This window comes from Schistocerca gregaria, chromosome 2 (assembly GCF_023897955.1).
Source record: "Schistocerca gregaria isolate iqSchGreg1 chromosome 2, iqSchGreg1.2, whole genome shotgun sequence".
NCBI lineage: Eukaryota > Metazoa > Arthropoda > Insecta > Orthoptera > Acrididae > Schistocerca > Schistocerca gregaria.
The window spans coordinates 387834515-387854998 of NC_064921.1; the positions used below are offsets into that span (position 1 = coordinate 387834515).

Sequence of the window (20484 nt, forward strand, 5' to 3'; positions counted from 1 at the left end):
AGAGAGAGAGAGAGAGAGAGAGAGGATGTGATCATTTAAATATGTTCAGTGTATTAAGTAAATTCAGTTTTAGTTTAGCTGCACTGTTTTCATGTAGAGGTGAATACAGCCTGAAGCACAGAGAATCAATAATTTGTAAAGATTTAATAAACTATATTATCTCACTTTTCTGTGAAGGCACCTTATGTTTACATTGTGCACTACATTTACAGTAGTTACTTATTTTCTGCCTCAAGATAGATATATTTGGAAAGTATGTTCATAAAAAGATGAGTATTAATTTATCTGAAATAATAAAAACACTGAATATTCTTTTCCAGCTAAAAATTTGAAAAGGTTGTGTTGAATAGTAGGTTATACTGCCCAATATTATATGCATTCAATCTCTGATAATATGTGGTTTTATTTGGATAACCATGAATGGCCTGAAACTATTTTGTCGGCGACATCAAACTCCTGTTCTCCTTTGAACTAACTTGACGAGAAGGAGAAATTTACTTTTATTGTGTTAACTGGTTTTTGCGTTAAAGGCCATCTTCAGACATTGGTTAAGTAAAAAGGGGGAATTTATTTTCAACATAAACTCAGTTTTATAAAAATTATTTTATTCTATTTTTCCGTCTTTGGTCACACACATTATGTCATAGCTGGAGTTGACATCTTAACAAAACCATCATTAGATTGTCTCTTTCAAAATAATGAATTGTACAATATTAAGAAATTTACTTAATAATGCAAACTAACATCTGTATACACCTAATTGTAACTGAAACATGTAACTGAGTGTAGACATTAGTCTAGGCTGTATGCCTATGCCAGATACATTGAATGGCCTAAAGAGAGCACCGTGACTGTCTTGTGGGTAAAAGTCTTGTGTGTGTGTGTGTGAGTGTGTGTGTGTGTGTGTGAGTCAAATTAAATATGTTCAGTATATTAAGTAAACTCAGTTTTAGTTTAGTTACACTATTTTCATGTAGATATTGTGCTAAAGAATTGAATACAACTTGAAGCACAGAGAAAATATAAAAATGAATGAACATGGCAATTACTGAATCATTCACAAATGTTTACTACCTATTAACAATATCTTAATAAATACTCTCACTGAATTATTCTGTGAAATGCTATTAGTGAAACTGATATATATGTTTTAAAATCTCTACACTGTCGCACAGACACCAGTTTCTTCAAATGTACGGAAACTAAAATCTATGATCTTCAGTATGAAAATTTACTTAAATAATTCAACTTCAGGGATATTTAATTTTTCTTATCACAATTTTCCAAAGTTTACATCTTTTTTTTTCCAGTAGCACACACAACTGTAGCTTGTAGCAAGCTTGTAATATTCTGACCTATAATTAAACATAAAACACACTGGCCTGCAACTAGAATTATTCTATCAATTGATTTGGTGAATAATCAAATGTTGGTGGTGTTTCTCATTAATATAATAAATGTTTTACTAGTGTCTTCATTCTTCAAGGGTCTCCAAGTATTTAACTGTTTGGAAAGGTAAGAATCAAATGATTTTTGACAACATACTGTGCCACAATGATCAATGTGATAACACTCATTGACATACAATATGTGTCCACATATTTCCATAATGTGTATCAACCACAATGGTCATAAACCCATTATCAAGACCTGTTACTCAATTTCATTCTTCTATATTGCTAATTTTCAAGTCACGGGATGTGTTTACTGACTACATTACAAGCCTTCCAATACACATCTTGAGTAAATGATGACTGTCATTCACGATACACTGTTGGTAGCCCCTTGGTTCATCTGGGCCAATGGTTCACAATAGGTGGTCCGTGGACCTCCAGGGGTCTGCAAGCTATGCCAGAGGGGATCCGCAAGATGCTATTAGAATAAAAAATATATTTCATATGATAACATATTTTTTGTTTTGGCCGCTTTCTGCATGAGCAGAGATTTAGCGAATGCTAACTTCTGTGTCTAGCCTCTTCCTAGAGCCAACTGACACTAGCACACTCTAGTGGAAAACTAGAATTAGATACAGGCAAATAGTCCTGCTGTATGCTGTTAGACTACGCTTGCTGCCTCTTTGCAGCTGATTTTTCAATAATGAATATGTCAATGTTTCTTCTAAGTACCAGAAATAGAAAACGTATAAAAAGACTCTTTTTAGGACCTTGATTCTGTGATATGACCAGGTACCAATCATGTTCGATGAGGGGGTCCTCAAGAAAATTTTGTTGGGAACCCCTGATCTGGGAAGTCTGTTGTTCAACAGTTGCATGTACATTTGCCCGGATACAGCTTCGCAGCCATTGTTCACCCCTATCATCTACGGACCAACGTGCACCATACTCATCCCAGGACTAGCTTTGGATAGCACTATTTTGCCATGCACAATATACTTTAACTATGGCAGCACGCAAACAGTTTATGAACATGCCATTTTGGAAATGCTTCCACCCTTGACCCATAAGCCAACAATCATACCCTTTTGGATGTCAGATAAACTGATCTCTCTCTGCATTATGACAATTACTGCACTGTTTTCCATGTCCCCCAAACAAACTTCACTACCATCTGTGAGTGGTTATTGTGTGTTAAAGTCAAACACAGGTGGTGGTCACATTAATGAAACTGGACTGCACATCTCAGCTAGCATAGTCACTCATGTGTCTAGTGAGACTAACTTTATGTATTGTGTTCTTTTTCAGTTTTTTGTCAAATTATTTATTGTCTTGCATATGAGGAACACAAACTTCAAATGCCACTAATTCAAAAGTGATATTTCTCATATTACTTTATGTTTGTTGTTTTGTTCCCTCCATCAAGCATGCTTTTTAACCTGTTATTAAACTGTTCTATGATATCTTCTTTAATGTAAAGCTTTTTAAACTTATTTGAGTCAATAACTAGACTGAATGTAACTTAACACTGTGCATAAAGGACTGCCATTGCAACAGTTGGCACTTAAGTAATAAAATAAAGTAACAGATTATGTACTATACTGCCAATCACCAACAAATACAATGAAATTGATCTAATTATTAAAGCTATGTGAAACAATAAAAAAAGGAAATGAAATGATCATGTGGCATTATCAGCTGGGAGGTCCCACCCAGTGAAGTTTGGCCGCTGGGCTGCAAGTCTTATTTCAGGTGATGCCACATTGGGCAACTTGCATGTCAGTGATGATATGAAATTAAATGATCGTATGGCATTGTTGGCCTGGAGGCCCAATTTGGGGAAGTTTGGCTGCCATATTGCAAGTTGTTTTTAGTTGACACCATTTCGGCGAGTTGTGAGTCAATGATAATGCAAATGATGATGAAGGACACATAACACCCAGTCCCCTGCTGAGAATCGAACCCGGGCCCCCTGCGTTGTAGGTGGTAACGCTACTGCTACACTACGGTGGCGGACATTGGTGATGAAGAAATGAGGATAACACAACACCCAGCCCACAAGTGGAGAAAATCTCCAACCTGACTAGGAATTGAACCCAGGCCTGCTGCATGGCAGACAAACACTTTACCAATCAGTGAAGCAGGCAGACTTATGAAACAATAGTTTATTAAAATTAAGACCATTAAACTGGAAGATCTCCAAAATGGGTAATGATGAAATTAAACAGTTATCAAGACAACAAGGGGAGCAGCAAATACGTATTTGCAAATAATTAAAATTCTGGATTTTAAAATGGAGCTTGCTTCCTTCAGTCTCTTTCATACTTCTTTGGCATAGTTCACCAAGACTGAGTTAATAGGTCTTCCTCACCATCACACATCAGAAATTCTGTATGTTTTTAGATGAGATGGGTTACAAAAATTACAGAAATTCTAAGACATTCTGCAAAGACTCTGGTATACATGAGAGACAATACCACAATAAATATGTGTAAAGACGCAATGTACCTGGAGGGCTAGTGTCCAAAACACTACAAATTTTCCAAAAATTATACACAAACTTCATTTTATTTGACCATAAAATGAGAAAAAGACTGACTTCACGAAAGAAAAGCAGAAAATATGAACTTTGTAAGTGGGAAATCTATTGGCAACATAAGTTTGAAGGGTCACACCTATTCTCTATGAGCGTTGTAGGGTGAAAGGAAGAAAAAAATCCTGGATTTTTCGGGGATATCTTGGCTAAAAAATACACTTTTAAGTGACAGTAGATTTTCCCTTGGAACTGTAAAACATATCAATCCATTGAATGTTAACATTTCTCCACACTTCCACTTTAGGAAATGGGAGAAAAATGACAATCCAGAAAGACCTTTGATGTGCAGCAACATATACGCTGCATATTTTCGTATTACGAAAGTCAAAATTAGAATTCATCCAAACACAGCATGTTAGTTTCTGGAGTATTGAAATCAAGATTGCCCTTTTGTGAGCCAATCATACATCATGTCACATGATCTCCCCAGCCAGTGACAGCAGATATTCAGAGGATAGGACATGTGATGTAGTCAGCCAATAGCAAGATCACTGTTAAGTAGTGTGAATAAGCAAAGAGGAAAAGTTAAAGGTTTACATTGTTATGCACAGTGTAGCTACAGAAATCTAAGCTTTTACATATAGTATTGGTCTTGAAGGTTAGTAAGCTAAAAGGGAACCTAAGCTTTCACATGCAATATTGATCCTTTTCTTTTTGCATGTGTTGCACTTTAAGATACATCCCACAAATGTGCCAGTAAACTTTAAAATAATGACATAAATGTCTGGTCTTTGGGCTCGAAAGTCTTCTGAGCGGCTGGTCCTCACAGTGTGAAGTTCTAAACAAGAGTCAAATGCTCTGTGATTTAAGAAATTCATCCCACATTCTCACACGTAACATAATTCATCTCACATAAAATGAAATTTACTTTGAAAGTCACTCTTCTCGAACCACCATTCACAATATTTTCCTGAGACCTGTTAGAAATAGGACCATTTCAGCAGTTGCCAGAGAGCACCAGAAAACAGGCGTTATTGTGAATGCACAGCTGCAATGATGTAGGAAGCCTATATGTTCATATATATGTTACCGTGAATGACCGAAATTGGAGAATGTCGACTTTCACCGGTGAATGTCAACAGATATCAAATACGACGGTGAAAGAACGAATATTTCATTACATTGTTGTACATTTGGACCCTCTCCGGTGTGTGTCGACAATCACAGATATGCTCTGGTGGAGGTCCACAACAGAAGAGTCAAAAAACAAGCGACTGGCTCTCTCCTGCCAAATCCTTTGTTGTGCTTGAAGTCAATCAGCTTTGTCAGTCTTATGTAAGCTTTGATAAAGTGAGCAATGTTTTCTTAATTTTTTTTTCCGTTACCCTAATTTATACTAAATGGATACTGCAGTAAAGCGTGATCTTTTTCATGAAAAGTTAAATGCATTAATTGTGGGTAAACGAGGAGACAATTGTTTTTATTTTTCTCAAGAAAAGTATTCTAAAATACTTTCTGAAGAGGTTTCTGCTAAAATTAAATGCAACACATTGGATTACAGATGATTAAAACATTTTGATGTTTTAAAAATTAATGATGAAAAGAAGTTAATTGTACCATTAAAACCAGGGGAAACGAACATACAATATTATGTGCCCTTGAAGAATTGTACAGTATACTATATGAAACTCACATCAGAATAGGCCATGGAGGAAGAACACATATGCTTAAAGAGTAGCAAGTTAAACACAAAAATATTACATATTAAGTTGTAATGTTGTATTTCAATTTATGCAAAGAGTGTCAAATGAAACACAGTGCACCTAAGAAAGGTACTGTTGTGAAGCCAATGGTTAGTTCTGAATTAAACTTAAGATGTCAAGTTGATCTGATAGATCTGCAGTCAAACAGAGATGGCAAATATAAGTTCATAATGGTGTATCAAGATCATTTAACTAATTTTCTCCAGCTATGACCTTTGAAAACTAAAAGAGCTGAAGAAGTAGCACATCACATTCTTTTATGCACCAGCAATATTGCAGTCAGATAATGGTAGATAATAATATCCGAAATATGCGCTATGTGGAAAGATGTTAAAATAGTTCACGGAAAGCCTCATCACAGTCAAACACAAGTTTCAGTTGAAAGGGCCAATCAGGATATACAGAATATGCTAACTGCATGGATGAACGATATCGATGCAAATAAATGGTTAGATGGTTTATCCTTTGTTCAATTTGCCAAGAACACTACATACCACGGAGGAATATGCCAAAGTCCTTATGAAAACATGTTTGGCGTTAAAGCAAAAAGAGGCATAGCATCATCTTTTTTGCCTGGTGTACAAATTCCAAATATTGAAACTGAAGAACAACTCGAAGAAATTGCCAATACTTCTGAAACTGAAGAACAGCTTGAAGAAACTGTTAATGCTCATAAAAAAATTAGAGCAGTGGTCATACCAAAAACCATTTTCCAAAGAAAAACATTGAAGAGGACCTACAACCTACAATGCCTTCATGTCAAATTCTGTCTGAAAAACACGAGTTGATTTCTACAAAAAGAGTGGCCACAAAAGAAAATTTTCTACTGCAAGCAACAAAGATGTTACAAACCTCACAAAAACAACTTCCTTCTGCTCAAATTGGTGATAATGTAGGAATACAAGTCCCTCATGTCGAGCTTAGTCGTACAGATAGCCGAAATGTGTTAGTGGTTGTTGTTGAAATAGAAGACTATGACTTCTATAAACTGGCAAATAAAAATGGTACCTTCAAGCAGCTTTACACACCTAATTAATAAAAGCCAAATTCCTTTATCAAAGTGACAAAAATAATTTCATTGTTCTGCACGGTGATTAATGCCTAACTGCCAAAACTGTGGACATAAAATCACAAAACTGAAACTAATAATATATTTTTGCCTTCTGTAATTATGTGAATGTATTTTAATGCACTTGATAGCTCCCAGCCACAGAAATATGTTTTATTTTCATTTGATGTGGGAGCCATAAATGAAGAGGAAACAGCAAAATCACTAAACATAGACATGGGTCTATCCCTCTCCCCACTGCAACTCGAAAAACTCTGTCATGCAAGCATGAATCTGGCAGCTAGGGCATGCCAAAAAAGTTTTGCTCTTTAGCATCTGGCTGCTTGCTGCTACTACCGATACACCTAAGAGCCACACTTCAATTAGTTGGGAATAGGAGAAGATGCTGCTCATACACAAACCAACTGTGCATGTGCCTCAGCGCGCTGGCAACTGCTCAAATGAACCAAATGTAAACAGTTCTGATGTAACCATCATAGAAACCAGTTTATTGCTGCAAAGAAACCAGTTTATTGCTGCAAAGGATTGCGTAGTCTTCGTCCTAAGGCCTTTGACACATTTTGCTGTTGGCAGACTATAGTGGGTGCACCGTGTTTTGTTGTTGTAAATGGTGCATTGCCTTTACAACTGAAGTTTTATTTTGTGTTTTTTTTCTCTAGTTTATGTTTTATTGCTGCAGTAATATTCTGCAGTAGTGGGATACAGTAATATCCCTTGTTAGAGTATTAGTTTTTGCCAGTGAAAATTACAAAAATTTAACTGAAACCTACAATAATTAAAAATTAAATTTCCATTTCCTTTTTTTCTTTGCTTTCACCCGGATGAAAAAAATTTCCACGTTTTTCCCAGCTGTTCTGGGGCACATAAACCCTGTTGCAAACAGAAATTGAATATATGAAGTTACTAGCAGTGGGAAATTCTACACTGCCTTAAAGGGGAGATCGGAACAAAAATATATCAGGTATGCCAGAAAAGCTGGTTGCATCCGACAGAGGGTTAAGTGACTTTTAAATTGAATTGTAAATAATATAATATTGATTCTTCTGGTGCACCACTGGACCACATTTTGATCCATATTAAGAGTGTCTCATCCTAGTCTCTAGAAGCTATTCAAGTGTAATAAAGATTATTATATTTTTAATAGCTCAATCTTTTTATGCCTTGTAAGCAAATCACTCACTGAATGACAAACAAATGCTACCACTTAGTGGGTAACTCCTTTTAGAGAAATGATGGTCTGAAAAACTGAATTTCAGTTTAAATGAAAATGTTATCCATAGCAACTCTGCTTAACACTATTCCTTTCATCATTAAATACTGTACTTTGAAAAAAAAAATAGTTTCATACTTTTTCTAAGTGTAAAAATGTAAATTACCAAGTCACTGTTGGTACAGGATCACCTATAAATACACATGTTAGTTCAGAGTCTTCATTCTTGCACACTGCTACATCTTTGAGTGGAATCTTAATCTTTGGCTTTCGGAATTCATTCACAGCTGAAAAAATTAAGACACAGACAGTTTTAATTTATGTGACTACAAGTTTTATAAACCACATAAAAATAACCTCACTGAAAAATGAAAGGAATTAAAAGCATATTGACCTGTAATCTATTACACAAAGAAGTTTACAGGTATATCATAAAGTACTCAAATATCGAATAAAATGCTTTCTTAAAATCAAATAATGGTATGAATTTTAAAATGGGTAACATTCTATAAGCAATATCGTTTAACCAGATCATTGTTGTCTGATAAAGAAAAGATTTAGTTCATCTCATAACGGAAATATTCCAAAACTCAATACTTAAGATATAGAATAAACAAAGCCAGAAAGTGGTCGTGACATTATTAATGTATTAAGTAATGTATGGGTAAAGGAAACAACTTGTTGAGTAGCAGAAGCGAGAGGCATACACAAAACTTGCTAGTTTTTGGAATAAATTCCTTGCCATATATATAAAACCATGAACCTACATTGCGCTGGTTGGACACACAATGCTGATTTGCTTATTTGCTTTTCTGCTTTTCTAGGCTGGTGTGGGGCTTGTGTCATTTGGGGTTTGTAGAGGGATGATGACATAGACTGAGAATGTGTGACAGGACAGAGGCAACGACTTAGTAGAGGCAAACAGATTTCCACTGCAGTATCCTCTAACAAGCAATATTACCCCTAATGCTTGTACCACCTCCAAGAACCAACTACAAAGGAGCAGCATCACTCTCCTCCTTCATCATCTAATATCATATTGCACTGAAACAACTGATCTCTATTCTTTGCTAGGGCTTTGAATATCCATCATCATGGTCAGACATAAGGGACATCCTACCCAAGATCCTCCTCATCCCTTTTTAACTGTTATTCTGTTGTTCACCCAACCTGCACAACATCCTGATCCCACCACGATAAAATAAGGGAAATCAGAGCTTGTACAGAAATATATAGGTGTTCATTCCTTCCACGCACTATAAGAGATTGGAATAATAGATAATAATAGAGGTGGTTCAATGAAACCTCTGCCAGGCACTTACATGTAATTTGCAGAGTTTCCATTAGATGTAGATGTAGATGTAGAACCCCTTGGCACAGTGATCACATCCCTGTGGAAGATCCAGGTGCAATATCTGCCCAACCCACCCACACAACACATCCTACTCTAGTCTTGCCACAGGCTTGTACTCACCTGTCAGAAGCAGGGCCACCTGTAAAAGTAGCCATATCATATACCAACTCTGCTGCAATCACTGCACAGCTTTTTATGTCAGTATGTCTTCCAACCAGGTATCCACTAGAATGAATTAGCATCACCAAACTGTGACTAAGAACAAAGCTGACCACCCAGTGTCACAACATGCACAAGTGATTACAACATATTTGAGTTCAAGAGCTGCTCCACAACCCAGGCCACCTCGATCCTTCTCTCCAGAACCAGGTTTTGTGAACTACGCAGATGGGAGTTATCCTTACAACATACCCTTTGCTCCCGTAATCCTCCTGGGCTCAATATTCATCAACCCACCTTCCTCATGCCCTCTACACAACAGTTTTCCCTTCCTCTGTTCTGTCACCCTCTTCCAATCCATGCCACCATGTGACCTTGATTGTGCGCTGTACCTCATCAGCTGCGGTACCTGTGTATCATATGCCTAGCCCATGCAACTGCCAGCCCTCCCTCCTGCATTCCTAGGCAGCAAACCTGCTACCTCCCTCCAAGCCACTAACTGTTCATCTCAGCCACTCTTCCTGTCTCCTGCCTCTGCTCCCTCCCTTTCCAACACAACTTCTGCCCTGATCTAGTGCACCTGCGCCAAATGCATTCTGACACTGTATGTCCAGCTGGCACAGTGTAGAGACGTGTGTGTGTGTGTGTGTGTGTGTGTGTGTGTGTGTGTGTGTGTGTGTGTGTGTGTCTATTTTTGTACTAGTATGTATGTTTTGTACTCTAGCTTGACAAAGAATTTATTCTGAAAGCTAGCAAATTTTCTTTCTCTATAGTGTTTGCCTGTCAACAGCACAATACTTCTGCTATTTGGTGAGTGGTCTCCTCTATTATATCCTTATATATTACCTAATGAAGACATTTAAGGATGAATTGCACAAAACTTTGTTCCATGTACCAGGATTATGCAGGTGACTACACATCACCATCATCTTGAAGAGTTTCCAGCCCCAGCCTGCATCTGTTTGGAACGTAAGTCTTACCACCTAGTCCTTTTTCCCACACCATCTTTCTGTCTTCACTCTGGTACAGTTCTTGCCTCTTTTTTCTACACAATCCTCCAAACTTCTCAGCCATCTACCCCCTGGTCTTCCTCTTGGTTGTTTCCTTTGCATCTCCATTTTGTGTATCTTCTTGGGAATCCACTTGTTTTCTGTACTCTTTAAGTACCCATACCATCTTAGCCTTGATGTTTCTACTCTGCTCTGCCAGTGTTACTCTTTCAGTATTTCCTTTTATCTTTCATCGCTCATCCTATGTTTTCTTGTTACTCCAACCTGCTTCTGTGGAACTACATTTCACATGTCTGTAATTTTCTTACATATCTTTTCTTTATTAACCATGTTTTGGGTGCATAGGTGAATACTGGAATGTATAACTTCAATATATTACTTATTTGCTTAAATTCAGATGCCTCTGTTCCAAACCTAGCTTCTAACATTTCACAGGAGTGCTCCTGCCTGCCTGCCACATTCACTGATCTCTTTCTCATTTCTTCCATTTCCCTCTGCCACGGTTCTCAAGCACTTGATACTGTCCATCTTCTTCAACAGTTCACCTCCAATCCTTATTCCACTAGTTGGTCTATCTTTCTTCATAGGTACACTGGATGATTTCACATTTGTTGACATTTAAATTTCATTCCGTACTGTCTCACAGTTCCTTCCAAAGCATCCACCTGTTCCTGAATCTCGTCCTCCCTATTTTCCAAGATCATCAAGGAGGAGGAGAAGATTATTGTTTAACTTCCCACTGACAATGAGGTCATTAGAGATGGAGCACAAGCTCGGACTGGGGAAGGAAACTGGCAGTACCCTTTTAAAGTAACCATCGCAGCATTTACGTGAAGTGATTTAGGGAAATCATGGAAAAATTAAATCACAGTGGCTGGACACAGGTTTGAACTGTCATCCTCCTGAATGCAATTCCAGTGTGCTAACTATTGTGCCTCCTACCTCAGTCCAGATTGTCACCAAGTCATCCTCGAATGCTTTGCTTTTGTCTTATCTTCCTCAGTTTTTTCTGCGGCATTAGTCATCTGCCACCCAAGGCCATAATGAAAAAGAGAGGTGATAATGCACTGCCCAGTTGGAAACCACTTGTGTTTTGGCTTGAACCAACCCATCCTTTCATTTCCCACTTTCACACAGGTCATACTTGCACAGTATATCTCCTCCGGTCTGTTTATTGTCTCTTTTTCCACTCCCTTCTTTTCTAGGGCTTTTCAGACCTTTCTTCTACAGACACTATTAAATGCCTTCTCTGTATTGAGAATGGCCATCATAAGGTCTTCCACAAATCTGTAGTAGTACTGCAAATATGAGGTCAACAGTTAACCTCCTATGTCTGAAGCCACACAGTTAGTCTCTCAATTTGTTCTTGACCCTTGTCTGGATTCTGCTCATCAGGATCTTTTCATAAACTTTGGCACAGTATGGTATCAGTGTGACTCCCCTGTAGTTTCTACAATCCTACCTACTCCCTTTCTTGAATGTAGGGACAATATGTACCCTTGCAATCTTCTGGAGTCTTCTTCTCATTCCACACCACCCTCGTCACAGGATACAGCCACTGTTTCCCACGTCCCCTGCTGGCTTTGCCATTTCAACACTTACTTCATCCATACCTGGAACCTTTCCTCCTTTCATCTTGTCTAGCGCCATTTCCATTTCTTTCCATGTCCGGTGCTACCCCCACCCTCCTGAGATTACTTCTATTTCCTGTAGTCTGTTATCCACATCTCCAAGTCCATTTAGATTTAGCAAATGCTCAAAGTACTCCTTCCACATATCTTCAGGATCTCTTTGTTATTAACCTCATTACCGTTTCTATCCATCATGTTTGCTCTCACAAACCCCTCCTCTTACTTCTGACCATTCCACGTAGCACTTTCTTACTTCCTCTGCTATTTTCCTCCATCAAACTCTCTAATTCCACGATGGTATCTTCTTCCACTGTTTTTTGCCCCTTGTTCTTCCATATACAGCTACTGCAGCTTCTACCATAGCATTTTCAAATTGTCCACACTCTTCTTCTCCTTTCTTTGGTTCATCCTTTGTTAACCTTTCCCTTGTGATCTCCTAGTATTCTTCTTTGATTTCCTATTCCTTGAGTTTCCATATTCTAATTTTCTTCTACTGGTTTTCTGTTTTCTCCCATTTCTTTGTGGTTCTTGTACTCATCACCAGAGATTTCTGCACCAGATTCCTGCTAAGCCATCTTACTTTGTGGCTCTCTTTCTTTGAGTAACCTATCACTAAACCATTTTTCTTGAAGAATTACTAGCAGTCTCTTTCCTTCTTCATTTCTACTTCCCCATCCTCCATCTCCCAGTACATTTTCATACCACTGTCCTTCACTCACCACTTCTGCATTCAAGGCTACCACGTTTATTATCCTTCATTCATTTAATTGCTTTTGTAGTTCTTCCTCAAAGTCCTCCATCTCTTGAAATGTACAGCCCAATTTAGGAGCATACACCAGAACCACCTCTATATTTCTTCACATTGTCATTATTCTGACTTTCATCAGCCATCGCTTATCCTCTGTAACTCTTCTTTTAGACAATCCCACACAAATTATGGAATTGTTGAATAAATGAAGATGTGATTGGAGGAGTTGGTGGGTAAGGTGTGGGTGAGGGGGAGGGGTAGGAGGGGAAGAGAAAAAGAAAGAGACAGAGAGAGATGGAAAAGTAAGAGAAAATGGTGTCAATGATGAGTGTCATTAACTTTATTTACTTCAGTTGCACTCATAGCTGTGGCCTGTTATATAGCATGCATATTGCAGTGAGAACAAAGTGCAGTTATCACCTTGGATATCTTCAAATAAAAATCAATAGTACCAGAATGTACACAAGACAAAATATACCAATCCATCAAGATAATAAAATGAAAATTATAATCACCAACTAAAATTAACAAAAGGAATAATGACTATGTAAAAAAGAATGCTGACATTATAGCATTTTTATTTACACTGCAGTCTAGTATAATGAATTTCACAATTGTTTATATTTCCTGAGGCTATCAGAAATTAATATGACACTATGAACATATTTCACTCACCTAGGTCTCACATTATGTTCGACAAGCTAATACGTAAGGAATGGCAACAGACTACTTCATTTTTGTGGATGATGATGTGCGACTGTAACAAACAGAGCATGTGCAGGACCTCTTGGAATAAGAGGATATTCGGCAAATGGACTGGCCTGCTAGTTCTCTGAATTAAATCCCATCAAGTATGTGTGAGGTGCATTGGGGAGATGCACTGCAGCATGTCCACATGCACCAATGACAATCCAACAGTGTCAACTGCACTGGTGGATGGATGGACCACCCTACCACAAGGACACCATACCAGCTCTGTGGCCAGCTTGGGAGCACATTACAGAGCATGCACTGGCATTTGTAGTGATCACACAGCATGTTAAGAATGATCTACCACCATTTCTAATGTCCAGAAGACCACGATGAATTGCAGTGACTTCCGTGTAATTATTGTCTTTGAACAAAAGTGCCATGAGCTATGTTGTTTGGTAGTGCCACACCATGCAAAAGTTGATTTCATCCTTAAGTTGTATGTCTCTTTGTGTGTGTGTGTGTGTGTGTGTGTGTGTGTGTGTGTGTGTGTGTGTGTGTGTGTCTGTCTGTCTGCAGAAGACTTGTGACTGAAGCTTGTGACTAGATATGACAAGTGTTTAAAGAAGGTGGTGATTATGTGGAGAAGTGGAAAAAGCTTGACGTATGTAACTGAACTGTTTTTCCAATAAATACACTTTTTTTTCTTTATATAACTAAAAAGTCTTTATTTTCTGGATGAACCTCTTATATATGATTTATACCCCCACTTGAACTATGGATATTGCCAAGGTGGGGTGGCTTGTGTGCCTCAGTGGGACAGTCTGTTTTGTAGGTACAGTCATAACAGAGGGATGTCTATGGAGGGTCCAGACAAACATGTCACTCCTGAAAAGCAGTCACAGTCTTTTCAGTAGCTGCACTGGCAACAGTCTGGATGATGGATTGATCTGACCATGTAGCACTAGCCAACCTAGCATTGCTGTGCTGGTACTGCAGATGGCTGAAAGCAAGGGGAAACTACAGCCACAGTCTTTCCCAGGGCATGCTGATCTACGGTAGGATTGTATGATAAGGGTGTCCTCTTGGGTAAAATATTCTGGGGCTAAAATAGTTCCCTAATTCAGATCTCTGAGCAGGAACTACTCAGCAGCATATCATCACCATGAAAAACAAAACTGGCATTCTATGGGTTGATGCATGTAATGTTACGACCCCTAGTCAGGTAGCTAGGTGAGAAAGTTTAAAAAAAGGAAATGGATAGATTGAAGTTATATATGGTGAAATAGTTAAGGGGGATGGTAGGAAGAACAGAGCTTCTCGTCAGATGAGTACAGGGTTATCTACAAAAAATTTAATAGGGATATGCAGGAGTAGGTCTAATAATGAATAAGAAAATAGAAAATCTAGGTAATATGCAATGAACAGCACAGTGAACACATTGTTGGAGCCAAAATACACACAAAGTCAATACTGTAGTGATTTGATAATTTCTGTGTAAATTCTAGAACCACTCAATCTTCTACCACTTCAAACATATGATATTATGGATATGAGTGTGGGATGATAGAATCCTACATACTGCTCATCACATATTTGTGTGTGCAGGTTTAAAATCAATTGTGGGAAGAAAGCAGATACAGAGGTCAGACGGCACTGACAAGTACCTCGGGCAATCCATAGATGTTTTAGTGAGTGTATAAGGAAGAACCATGGAGTTTATATGCAGCTCTGTGCTTATTGTGTCATTGACTATTGTTATTAAAACAAGAACAGTTGAAAAAAAGTACTCTTGTAGACTCTTGATGCAACCTTGTTAGAGGAATGACTCATTTTATGATTCATGTTAAGAAAGGTCATGGTATCCAAACCAACTTTCTTTTAACTGTAACTCAATTTATTTCTAATATCCGACTGTACAAGATATGTGCAGGAAGTTACATATTCATGTGGAAAGTGAAATTTTTATTGTGTACGGAGGTCAAATACATCTTTAGTTGACAAAAAGTAAAGTTTGTATGTCTACTTATTTCATACGTAGAAAGAGTCTAAAAATTCCCGTACCTAGTGTTATTTGACGGAGAAGAAGTCAAGAGGGTTTCACAGCAGCTGGTTATTCAGTAATGAAGAGTGGCTGCAAATTCCAAGTAAATCATCTGGTAAAGAAGTGGAAGGTGGTTTGGAGGAATAAGCCGATAATACCCAGATCCACACTTGCACTTTAAGTCATCAGAACATTAGAATACCCACCACAATGCTACAAGTTTATATGCCAACAAGACGTAGATTGCGGAAGCAGATTTTGAACTGTAAGATGTTTTCAGGAGCAGATGTGGACTCTGATAATAATTTACTGCTTATTAACTGCAGGTTAAAACTGAAGAAATTGTGAAGATGTAGTAAATTGAGGAGACAAGATCTGGATATGTTGAAAGAATCTGACATTACTGACAGATCCTATATGTGCAATAGAAAACAATTTGTCTTGCTTAAAACAAAAAGTGGGTCTTTCAAATCTAAAATTACTGATATCGAATATGGAGTGCCTCAAGGTTCTGTCTTGGGACCCCTTCTTTTCTTAATTTATGTTAATGACATACAGTATTGTTCCCCTAACTGTAAAAAAATATTGTATGCAGATGATACATCAATTGTGTGTAGACACAAAGACTATGACAGTCTGGAGGTGCTGTGCAACAGTGTAACTAATGAAATAGTGATGATGTAAATAAAACAGAAAGAAACTTCCACATGGGAAAAATATATTAAAAACAAAGATTCCAAGACTTACCAAGCGGGAAAGCGCCGGCAGACAGGCACATGAACAAAACACACAAACACACACACAGAATTACGAGCTTTCGCAACTGGCAGTTGCTTCATCAGGAAAGAGGGAAGGAGAGGGAAAAATGAAAGGATGTGGGTTTTAAGGGAGAGGGTAAGGAGTCATTCCAATCCCGGGAGCGGAAAGACTTCTGTCTGTGTATGTGCGGATGGATATATGTGTGTGTGTGTGTGTGTGTGTGCGAGTGTACACCTGTCCTTTTTTTCCCCTAAAGGAAGTCTTTCCGCTCCCGGGATTGGAATGACTCCTTACCCTCTCCCTTAAAACCCACATCCTTTCATTTTTCCCTCTCCTTCCCTCTTTCCTGACGAAGCAACTGCCAGTTGCGAAAGCTCGTAATTCTGTGTGTGTGTTTGTGTGTTTTGTTCATGTGCCTGTCTGCCGGCGCTTTCCCGCTTGGTAAGTCTTGGAATCTTTGTTTTTAATATAATGAAATAGTGAAGTATTTTAATGAAAGCCATCTAAATGTAAGTGCTTCAAAGACTGCAATGATGGAATTTAACACAAGGAAACAAATAGAATTTGGTATGAAATTATCCATAGGAAATGACATTGTGAAAAAAGAAAAATGGACGAAGTTCTTGGGAATTACAATCCAGGACAGCCTCAAATGGGACATGCATATCGATTCCTTAGCCTGTAAGCTGTCGAAGAATGTATTTGCTATAAATATGATGAGCAAATATTGTAAGGATATGGGTGTACTAAAAACTGCTTATCATGCACTATTCTCATCAAATTTAAACTATGCTGTAGAAATATGGGGTGCAACAACTCAAGCCAACCTAAGCACATTATTAATACTACAGAAAAAAGTTATCAGAATTATTTGTGGTGCCAAACCCAGAGAATCATGTCGAAATCTGTTCCCAAAATTAGGAGTGCTTACCATTATAGGTTTATACATATTGAAAGTTATATTGCTCGTTAAAACAATAAATCCAAATTTCAACTGTGACCTGCACCAGTACGATACAAGGCAAAAGTTCAGATACCATGTAAATAGCCACAGAACAGCTTTATATGAAAAAAATGCACTTTATGCTGGGCTGAAGCTAGCTAATGCCCTACCAAAAAGTTTCACAACCCTTCCTAGTAACAAATTAAAAGATCAGCTAAAAAAAATTCTAATTGAAAACCCTTTTTATTCCTTAGACGAGTACTATATCTATATGAAAAGTGCTTCATAAGTATGTCAAGCTCATAGTTTAAAGTAACTTACAACTAATACGATGTTGATAACAACAATATTTGTAATATTGTGATTGTATACTACCAAATGTAAAATGCATCAAATGTAAAATTTATTAATACAAACAAACCATTAGTTTTTTAAATTTATAAACTGACGTATTCAGAAGAATAATCTATATGATGTCCTGAAACTGTATTATTTCTAGGGATTGTATTTGGTTATTCGATGTTGAATAAATATTATTATTATTATTATTATTATTATTATTATTAGTTTCAAAGGGAACTTTAGGCACCATTTGGGTGAAAAAGTTGAAAGGAAGACAATAAAGATGAATGGGTCATTTTGAGAGATGAAATAGTCAAGTAAACACAGGGTCAAATGTGTAAAAATATAAGAGCTAGTACACATCCTTGGAAATCATAGCATACTCTGAATTTAACTAACAAAAGGAGAAGAAATAAAAATGCAACAAATGTAGTAGGAACAATGAAATACAGGAATCTACAAAATTTGATTGACAGAAAGTGCAAAATGGTTAAGCAGTAATGGCTAGACGACAAATGCATGGCTGTAGGAAGCATGTATAACTAAGGAAAAGATAGACCACCTATAGGAAAATCAAAGATATCTTTGGAGAAAAGAGAAGCTGCATTACGAATATCTAGAGCTCAGATGTAAAGCAATAATAAGCATAGAAGGAAGACCTGAAAGGTGGAAGGAATATATAGAGGGACTATACAAGGGAAATTAACTTGAAAGTTATATTATAGAAAGAGAAGAATTCGACAGATCTTGAAGATTTGATTCAAAGTGAGGCATCTGGAGTACATAAAATTCCTGCAGAATTAATGACATCCTTGAGAGATCCAGCCATGACAAAATTATTCCACCTGGTGTGCAAGAAATACGAATGAGTGAGGTATTCTTAGACTTCAACAAGACCGTAACAGAATGTAATAATTCAAATGCCGAAAATGGCAAATTCTGACAGTTGCAAATGTTATCAAACTATCAATTTAATAAGTCATGGTTGCACCAATATTGAATTATTTACAGATAATGGACAAACTGACAGATGCCTGGCCTTGAAGAAGATCAATTCAATTTGGATTTTGAAGAAATGTAGTAACGTGAGAAAATACTGGTCCTACAAATTACCTGAGAAGATAGGTTAATGCCAGACAAACATATATTTATAATATTTGCATATTTACAGAATGCTTTGGACAATGCTGAATGGATACACCTTTTGAAATTCTGAAGATAACAGGAATAAAATACAAAGGGCAAAAAGTTGTTTACAATTTGTGTAGAAATGATATTTCAGTTACAGAGAGTTGAAAGACTTGAAAGGCAATAAATAGCTGAGCAGGGAGTGAGACCATGTTGCAGCCTATCCATGATGTTATTCAATCTGTACATTAGTAAATCAGAATTTGAACAGGGAATTAAAATTAAGGGACAAGAAATAAAAACTTTGTGGTTTGCCAATGGAGTTCTAATTATAAGAGCAGCTGACTGGAATTAATAGTGTTCTGAAAGGATATAATATGATGAACATCAAAAAAAGTAAAACAAGGGTTAATGGAAAGTGGTTATATTCAATTAGGTGTCACTGTGGGGATGGGATTAAGAAATGAGACACTAAAAGAAGTTGACAAGCTTTTTATTTGGACAGTAAAATAAATTTTTGGAAAAAAAACCAAGGTGGCTGTTCAAAAAATGAATCTTGAGGCTCATCAAACATCCTATCTTCTTAAACTCTGGGTAGAATGGAAATAAATAGAGTCCTTTCTGTTGCACAAGGACTTAGCAACAAAAGTCTTTGAACAGTATTCAAGGGTCTCTCTCATTTACAGTCATTTTTGATTCAGAGTTGGATTTGAACAAGGACAGATGAGGAAACATCTTACAGGAATACTCGGAACTTTCTTCATCTGTAGGTATGGTATTCTCAAACTGTTTCCTTGAACCCAATTTAATATGTAGAAGTGGTAACATAATTTTTTTTCTGATTCACAAGGTTTCTGGGAAAAAAGAAGAAAATTCAAAGATCTTGTCATAATATTTATGATGTATACTAACCAGTGAATCACTGCTGCCAAAATTTCAACTTTGTATTATTACTGATTGAAATAATGTATAAAACATGTTGCTGTGCTTTTCAGTCTGATGACTGATTTGATGCAGCACTCCATGCTAGTCAATGCTGCGCCAGCCCCTTCATCTCCATATCAGTACTGCAACCAACATCCATTTGATTCTGCTTACTATGTTCACCCCTTGGTCTCACTCTACAGGTTTTAGCCCCCCACTCCCATCACCCACTTCCCTCATATCAACTGATCTCTACTTTTTGTAAAATTTTGCCGTAAATTCCCTTTCTTCCCACTTTGATACGGCACCTCCTTATTAGTTATGTGATTTACCAATTTAATCTTGAGCATTCTTCCAAATAGAGAGGATATAAAATGTAGACTGGCACTTGAAAGAAGAGCATTTCTGAACAACTGGAATTTATTAAGACTAAACATAAATTAAAAAATTACAAAGTCTTTTCTGAAGGTATTTATCTGGAGTGTGACATTGTTTGGAAGTGAAATGTGGACAACAAGCAGTTCAGACAAGGAGAAACAAGAAGTATTTGCAATGTGGTACTATAGAAGAATGCTCAATGGCACAATTTGACCAAAAGTACAGATTGGTTGATAGGATACAGTTGGTATTGGAGGTAAGTGGGGGATGGGGCTGGTGGGCTAAAAATTATAGAGTGAGACCAAGGGATGAACACAATATGCAGATAAAAATGGATGTAGGTTTCAGTGCTTATACGGAGATTAAGGGGCTGGTGCAGCCTAGACTAGCATGGAGTGCTGC

General features: G+C 37.3%; 1 protein-coding gene across 2 annotated transcripts in view; it reads right to left on the bottom strand.

Annotated features, from left to right (window-relative positions):
• LOC126321023 (obscurin) overlaps positions 1–20484 on the bottom strand; it is a 790459-nt gene that overhangs the window by 256178 nt on the left and 513797 nt on the right. For both annotated transcript variants that reach the window (XM_049994141.1, XM_049994140.1), the window contains one exon: positions 8139–8259. In XM_049994141.1, coding sequence (XP_049850098.1) covers positions 8139–8259 — 121 coding nt within the window. The remainder of the gene's footprint in view (positions 1–8138; positions 8260–20484) is intronic.